Genomic DNA, 8,691 nt, shown 5'->3' on the forward strand with positions numbered 1-8,691 from the left:
TAGGTAACATGTCTATCAGAGCATCCCAAACATGCTCAATGGGTGACATGTCTAGTGAGTAGTCAGGCCATGGAAGAACTGTGTTTTTTCAGCTCCCAGAAATTGTGTACAAATGCTTGCCACATCGGGCCGTGCATTATCATGCTGAAACATGAGGTGATGGCAGCAGATGAATGGCACGACAGTGGGATCTCATCACGGTATATCTGTGCATTATCATGCTGAAACATGAGCTGATGGCAGCAGATGAATGGCACGACAATGGGATCTCATCACGGTATCTCTGTGCATTATCATGCTGAAACATGAGGTGATGGCAGCAGATGAATGGCACGACAATGGGATCTTATTACGGTATCTCTGTGCATTATCATGCTGAAACATGAGGTGATGGCGGTGGATGAATGGCACCACAATGGGATCTTATCACGGTATCTCTGTGCATTATCATGCTGAAACATGAGATGATGGCGGTGGATGAATGGCACGACAATGGGATCTTATCACGGTATCTCTGTGCATTATCATGCTAAAACATGAGATGATGGCTGTGGATGAATGGCACCACAATGGGATCTCATCACGTTCAAATTGCCATCGATTAAAATGTACTTGTGTTCGTTGTCCGTAGCTTATGCTGAACAAAAAAATAAACCCAACAGTATGTGTGTGTTTGTCCTGTGTGTGTGTGTCTCAGTGTGTGCATCCTCCGTGTGTGTGTGTGTGTGTGTGTGTCTAGTGTGTGTCCACTGTGTGTGTGTGTCCTCTACGTGTGAATGTGTGTGTGTGTCAGTGTGTGCCCTCTGTGTGTGCCCTGTGTGTGTGAGTGTCCAGCGTGTGTGTCAGTGAGTGTGTGTCCTCTGTTTGATTGTGTGTGTCCGCTGTGTGATTGTGTATGTGAGTGTGTGTGTCCTCTGTGTGTGTGTGTGTGTCCAGTGTGTGTGTGTCCAGTGTGTGTGTGCCAATATGTATGTGTGTGTATGTGTCAGTCTGAGTCTGTGTCCAGCGTGTGTGTATTTGTCCTGTGTGTTTGTGTGTGTGTGTCCTGTATGTTTGTGTGTCCAGTGTGTGAGTGTGTGTGTGTGTCCAGTGTGTGTGTGTGTGTGTGTGTGTGTGTGTGTGTGTTTGTGTGTCCAGTGTGTGAGTGTGTGTGTGTGTATGTGTTTCAGGTTATTATTTACAGAGTCACTGAGGAATCATCATGAACCCTAAACCCTGGATAGAGGGGCTCAGTGAATGTGGAGGTGAATGTGTACAGGTGGGTCAACGTGTCAGAGGAGGCTCTATAGAAGGACAGAGTGCCGGCTGGCCAGTCCAGATACACTCCTACTCTGTGGGAGCTGGAGGAGGGGACGACTATGGTCGTGGGATTCTCATTGTGCCAGGCAATGTAACTGTTGTGAGAGCAGAACAGACTCCAGGACTTGTCATTCCATCCAAGACAACAGTCATCACCCCTTCCTCTCCTGCTGATTCCTTTATATGTCACTCCTATATCAGCCCCTCTCCCACTCCACTCTACCTCCCAGTAACAGCGCCCAGTCAGACCCTCTCTACACAGCACCTGTCCACAGTCCTCAAATCTCTCTGGGTGATCAGGATACGGCTGCTCCTCTGTCCTACATGTCACCTTTCTGTTCTCCTCAGACAGAGAGAGGCATCTGTCTACTGTGTTTGGGTCCAGTGTGAGATCACAGACATCTGATGGATGAAACCAGACACAATATTAGAAATCATCATCATTCACATTAGAATGTTAACTCACTTTTCACAAATTCATTTAATGTAGATGTTTCTAGGTATCAAAAGGAGAAGTTAAGGTAACTTGAGACTTGTTGAATGATCATATGTTATAGTGTATGGTAATATAAAACACACTTATTCCTATTAATTACACATACACACACACACACACACACACACACACACACACACACACACACACACACACACACACTTAAAGCAACTCTTTGTAAACGTTGGTGTCCCTGATTTCTGCTTCTGTGGAACTACAGCTGATATTTAATATAACCAAGTAAGTAATGATGGTGGTCTTTGACTTTGACTTAACTTGAATTAAGACTTATTCTTAGTCATATTCTTCACAGCAGTCAATACTCACATTTTCTAAGTCCAGGTTTCATTGTGTTCTCTCCACCATGTTCCACACTGTAGCGGTAAGCAGAAGAACAGACAGTCATTGGGGATACACCTGAACTCACTCACACACACACACACACACACACACACACACACACACACACACACACACACACACACACACACACACACACACAGTCAAGCGTTGGTAAGAATGTGTGTGTCCAGTAAGTGTGTGTGTGTCCAGTCTGTGTGTCCAGTGTGTGTGTGTGTGTGTCCAGTATGTGTGTGTGTCCAGTGTGTGTGTGTGTGTGTGTGTCTGTGAGTATAACAGAACTGATATTGCATGCGAAACCCTGAGAAAAATCAAACCAGGAAGTTGCTTCTATTTTGAAAACTCCATCAAATCAAATCAAATCTAATTTTATTTGTCACATACACATGGTTAGCAGATGTTAGTGCGAGTGTAGCGAAATGCTTGTGCTTCTAGATCTGACAATGCAGTAATAACCAACAAGTAATCTAGCTAACAATTCCAAAACTACTACCTTATAGACACAAGTGTAAGGGGATAAGGAATCTGTACATAAAGATATATGAATGAGTGATGGTACAGAGCGGCATAGGCAAGATACAGTAGATGGTATTGAGTGCAGTATATACATATGAGATGAGTATGTAAACAAAGTGGCATAGTTAAAGTGGCTAGTGATACATGTATTACATAAGGATGTAGTAGATGATATAGAGTACAGTATATACATATACATATGAGATGAATAATGTAGGGTATGTAAACATTATATTAGGTAGCATTGTTTAAAGTGGCTAGTGATATATTTTACATCATTTTCCATCAATTCCCATTATTAAAGTGGCTAGAGTTGAGTCAGTGTGTTGGCAGCAGCCACTCAATGTTAGTGGTGGCTGTTTAACAGTCTGATGGCCTTGAGATAGAAGCTGTTTTTCAGTCTGTCGGTCTCAGCTTTGATGCACCTGTACTGACCTCGCCTTCTGGATGATAGCGGGGTGAACAGGCAGTGGCTTGGGTGGTTGTTGTCCTTGATGATCTTTATGGCCTTCCTGTAACATCGGGTGGTGTAGGTGTCCTGGAGGGCAGGTAGTTTGCCCCCGGTGATGCGTTGTGCAGACCTCACTACCCTCTGGAGAGCCTTACGGTTGTGGGCGGAGCAGTTGCCGTACCAGGCGGTGATACAGCCCGACAGGATGCTCTCGATTGTGCATCTGTAGAAGTTTGTGAGTGCTTTTGGTGACAAGCCGAATTTCTTCAGCCTCCTGAGGTTGAAGAGGCGCTCCTGCGCCTTCTTTACGATGCTGTCTGTGTGGGTGGACCAATTCAGTTTGTCTGTGATGTGTACGCCGAGGAACTTAAAACTTACTACCCTCTCCACTACTGTTCCATCGATGTGGATAGGGGTGTTCCCTCTGCTGTTTCCTGAAGTCCACAATCATCTCCTTAGTTTTGTTGACGTTGAGTGTGAGGTTATTTTCCTGACACCACACTCTGAGGGCCCTCACCTCCTCCCTGTAGGCCGTATCGTCGTTGTTGGTAATCAAGAATACCACTGTTGTGTCATCCGCAAACTTGATGATTGAGTTGGAGGCGTGCGTGGCCACACAGTCGTGGGTGAACAGGGAGTACAGGAGAGGGCTCAGAACGCACCCTTGTGGGGCCCCAGTGTTGAGGATCAGCGGGGTGGAGATGTTGTTGCCTACCCTTACCACCTGGGGTGGCCCGTCAGGAAGTCCAGTACCCAGGTGCACAGGCGGGGTCGAGACCCAGGGTCTCGAGCTTGATGACGAGCTTGGAGGGCACTATGGTGTTAAATGCCGAGCTGTAGTCGATGAACAGCATTCTCACATAGGTATTCCTCTTGTCCAGGTGGGTTAGGGCAGTGTGCAGTGTGGTTGAGATTGCATCGTCTGTGGACCTATTTGGGCGGTAAGCAAATTGGAGTGGGTCTAGGGTGTCAGGTAGGGTGGAGGTGATATGGTCCTTGACTAGTCTCTCAAAGCACTTCATGATGACGGAAGTGAGTGCTGCGGGGCGGTAGTCGTTTAGCTCAGCTACCTTAGCTTTCTTGGGAACAGGAACAATGGTGGCCCTCTTGAAGCATGTGGGAACAACAGACTGGGATAGGGATTGATTGAATATGTCCGTAAACACACCAGCCAGCTGGTCTGCGCATGCTCTGAGGGCGCGGCTGGGGATGCCGTCTGGGCCTGCAGCCTTGCGGTTGACACGTTTAAATGTTTTCCTCACGTCGGCTGCAGTGAAGGAGAGTCCGCATGTTTTAGTTGCGGGCAGTGTCAGTGGCACTGTATTGTCCTCAAAGCGGGCAAAAAAGTTATTTAGTCTGCCTGGGAGCAAGACATCCTGGTCCGTGACGGTGCTGGTTTTCTTTTTGTAATCCGTGATTGACTGTAGACCCTGCCACATACCTCTTGTGTCTGAGCCGTTGAATTGAGATTCTACTTTGTCTCTATACTGACGCTTAGCTTGTTTGATTGCCTTGCGGAGGGAATAGTTACACTGTTTGTATTCAGTCATGTTTCCAGTCACCTTGCCCTGATTAAAAGCAGTGGTTCGCGCTTTCAGTTTCACGCGAATGCTGCCATCAATCCACGGTTTCTGGTTTGGGAATGTTTTAATCGTTGCTATGGGAACGACATCTTCAATGCACGTTCTAATGAACTCGCACACCGAATCAGCGTATTCGTCAATGTTGTCGTCTGACGCAATACGGAACATATCCCAGTCCACGTGATGGAAGCAGTCTTGGAGTGTGGAATCAGATTGGTCGGACCAGCGTTGAACAGACCTCAGCGCGGGAGCTTCTTGTTTTAGTTTCTGTCTGTAGGCAGGGATCAGCAAAATGGAGTCGTGGTCAGCTTTTCCGAAAGGAGGCGGGGCAGGGCCTTATATGCGTCGCGGAAGTTGGAATAGCAATGATCCAAGGTTTTTCCAGCCCTGGTTGCGCAATCGATATGCTGATAAACTTTAGGGAGTCTTGTTTTCAGATTAGCCTTGTTAAAATCCCCAGCTACAATGAATGCAGCCTCCGGATATATGGATTCCAGTTTGCAAAGAGTCAAATAAAGTTCGTTCAGAGCCATCGATGTGTCTGCTTGGGGGGGAATATATACGGCTGTGATTATAATCGAAGAGAATTCCCTTGGTAGATAATGCGGTCTACATTTGATTTTGAGGAATTCTAAATCAGGTTAACAGAAGGACTTGAGTTCCTGTATGTTGTTATGATCACACCACGTCCCGTTAACCATAAAGCATATGCCCCCGCCCTTCTTCTTACCAGAAAGATGTTTGTTTCTGTCGGCGCGATGCGTGGAGAAACCAGCTGGCTGCACCGTCTCGAAAGCGTCTCCAGTGAGCCATGTTTCCGTGAAGCAAAGAACGTTACAGTCTCTGATGTCCCTCTGGAATGCTACCCTTGCTCGGATTTCATCAACCTTGTTGTCAAGAGACTGGTCATTGGCGAGGAGAATGCTAGGGAGTGGTGCACAATGTGCCCGTCTCGGAGTCTACCAGAGGACCGGTTCGTTTTCCCCTTTTTCAAAGTAGTTTTTGGGGTCGCCGGCTGGGATCCATTCCGTTGTCCTGGGTGAAAGGCAGAACGCAGGATCCGCTTCGCGAAAGTCATATTCTTGGTCGTACTGATGGTGAGTTGACGCTGCTCTTATGTTCAGTAGTTCTTCTCGACTGTATGTAATGAAACCTAAGATGGCCTGGGGTACCAATGTAAGAAATAACACGTAAAAAACAAAAAACTGCATAGTTTCCTAGGAACGCGAGCGGCGGCCATCTCTGTCGGCGCCGGAAGTAGTATACATGTTCCATAGCCTCACATTGCTCCATTTAAAGGGATATCAACCAGGTGTCAACAGTCTTCAGACATAGTTTCAGGCTTTTATTTTGAAAAATGAGCCAGAACGATGACATTGTGTCAAGTGGTCACATGAGTTTTGCTCGCGCAACAGAATATGGACAGTTATTGTTTTTCCCTCTCCTACTGTGAAAGACATTTGCGGTTGATATATTATTGATTATATATTTTAAAAACAACCTGAGGAATGTGTGCAGGTAGGCTACAGGAGCGCCTTGGTTAAGTGATTGTTTGACAATCAGATGAAAACATCATGACTGGTTGTGTTTATGCCACAATTAGAAGGCATAGGCGTGTCCATGAGGCTGGGGAAGCTGGGGAAGTTTTCACTAAAGTACATTTGAAGTAGCTTCTTTAAAAAAAAAAAACGGTATATTGTTTGAAATCGCATAGCCCACAGGCTAATTGATTATAAAAAACGTTTGACATGTTTCTGTGGACATTATGGAAACTATTTGGAATTTTCGTCTGCGTTGTTGTGACCGTTCTTTCCTGTGGATTTCTGAACATAACGCGACAAACAAACGGAGGTATTTTGAATCTAAACATAATCTTTATGGAACATTTGTTGTGTAACTTGGAGTCTCGTGAACGAAAACATCCGAAGATCATCAAAGGTAAACGATTAATTTGATTGCTTTTCTGATTTTCGTGACCAAGCTACCTGATACTAAGTGTACTTAATGTTTTATCATGCGATCGATAAACTTACACAAATGCTTGGATTGCTTTCGCTGTAAAGCATAATTTCAAAATATGAGATGAATTAACAAAAGGCTAAATTGTGTTTTGCAATATTGCACTTGTGATTTCATGAATTTGAATATTTTTAGTAATATTATTTGACTGAGGCACTATGCTATTCAGCGGTTGCTGATGACAATTATCCTGTTTAAGGGATGGGCAGTCAAGAAGTTAAGAATGTTTGTCCTAACCAGCCTGCTAATTCAAACATATCTGATATGAACATTGACATAAACCCTCTACATACTTGAGTTTCTCCAGTCTGCAGTGTGGATCCTCCAGTCCAGCAGAGAGCAGTCTGACACCTTTGTCTCCTGGGTGATTGTAGCTTAGGTCCAGCTCTCTCAGGTGTGAGGGGTTTGACCTCAGAGCAGAGACCAGAGAAGCACAGCCTTCCTCTGTGACCAGACAGCCTGACAGCCTGCAAAGAGTCAAATCATATTAAAACCACACTGCTATTCTTTGGTGGTGACATATTCAACATATTCAGATATATCAGTGTTCTGAAACCTGTCATATCTATTCATAAATGAATGGTTCATTATTAGAAATAATTATTATTATAAATGATCATAATATTACTTGTAGAGAGAAACATGTATAGTACAAATATTATAGTAGACTGACCAGACCAGTTTAAAAAGCAGTATCAGTCAAAAGACAGACAGTGAGGTATCAGATTTAGATTGTATTGAGTATACAGTCCACACCATATCTATTTAGACAGTGAGGTATCAGATTTAGATTGTATTGAGTATACAGTCCACACCATATCTATTTAGACAGTGAGGTATCAGATTTAGATTGTATTGAGTATACAGTCCACACCATATCTATTTAGACAGTGAGGAATCAGATTTAGATTGTATTGAGTAAACAGTCCACACCATATCTATTTAGACAGTGAGGTATCAGATTTAGATTGTATTGAGTATACAGTCCACATCATATCTATTTAGACAGTGAGGTATCAGATTTAGATTTTATTGAGTATACAGTCCACACCATATCTATTTTGACAGTGAAACAAACATTTTACATGTGTCTCTATACTCCAAAATGTTGGACTTGGGATCTAATGTTTCATATGAGGTGATATAATGTCACCATTCATTTGAGGGTATTTTCATACATTTCTATTTCAACATTTAGAAAAATAAAAGCACTTAATTTAATGTATCTAGCCCTTTGTGTATCTAGTCCCCTATTTGAAGTCATAAGATTTCTGACCAATTCACTCATAGACTATTAAAGTAGTCACAAGTTTAGCATTTGGTCCCATATTCTTTGAACACAATAACAACATCAAGCCTGTGACTGCCATGATTGAGAAAGATCATGAATAATAATGAGTGAGAGAGTTACAGAGGCTACAACAAAACATGCTAACCTCTCACCATTACCAATAACAGACTACAACAAAACATGCTAACCTCTCACCATTACCAATAACAGAGGCTACAACAAAACATGCTAACCTCTCACCATTACCAATAACAGAGGCTACAACAAAACATACTAACCTCTCACCATTACCAATAACAGAGACTACAACAAAACATACTAACCTCTCACCATTACCAATAACAGAGACTACAACAAAACATACTAACCTCTCACCATCAACCTTAAATAAAAGGTGACATTCTGTACTGTCTCCTAATATGAAACATTATATCTCAAATCCTAAATGCTGGAGCAAAGCACCACATTTAAAACTGTAAACCTCACTGTCCAAACACATATGGTGTGGACTATGTGTGTCTGGTAAACACATGTGGATCTGGTGAACAGTTATCACTTGTTGACCAACTACAGGAATACTGACCTCAGAGTCTCCAGTTTACAGTGGGATTCCCCAGTACAGCAGAGAGCAGCTTCACTCCTGAATCCTTCAGGTCATTGTTCCTCAGATCCAGCT

At 43.6% G+C, this 8,691-nt stretch overlaps 1 protein-coding gene across 1 annotated transcript; it reads right to left on the reverse strand.

Moving 5' to 3' along the window:
* Positions 1-997: 997 nt before the first annotated feature.
* LOC135570616 (stonustoxin subunit beta-like) lies at positions 998-8,618 on the reverse strand. The gene is made up of 4 exons (XM_065016561.1): positions 8,599-8,618; positions 7,018-7,191; positions 2,123-2,169; positions 998-1,701 (listed from the first exon to the last, which is right to left on the reverse strand). Exons 3-4 carry the CDS (start codon positions 2,142-2,144, stop codon positions 1,178-1,180), a joined length of 546 nt encoding a protein of 181 aa, XP_064872633.1. The 5' UTR covers positions 2,145-2,169; positions 7,018-7,191; positions 8,599-8,618; the 3' UTR covers positions 998-1,177.
* Positions 8,619-8,691: the final 73 nt, after the last annotated feature.

This window comes from Oncorhynchus nerka, unplaced genomic scaffold (genome assembly GCF_034236695.1).
Source record: "Oncorhynchus nerka isolate Pitt River unplaced genomic scaffold, Oner_Uvic_2.0 unplaced_scaffold_970, whole genome shotgun sequence".
NCBI classification, from domain to species: Eukaryota; Metazoa; Chordata; class Actinopteri; order Salmoniformes; family Salmonidae; genus Oncorhynchus; species Oncorhynchus nerka.

What these genes read in the sequence shown, in the direction of transcription:
- LOC135570616 (XM_065016561.1), bottom strand. Translation starts at nt 2,144, where the DNA reads ATGAAACCTGGACTTAGAAAAT. An exon ending in GAAACCTGGACTTAGAAAAT is followed by an intron (nt 1,702 to 2,122) that starts GTGAGTATTGAC and finishes TTCATCCATCAG; the next exon opens with ATGTCTGTGATCTCACACTG.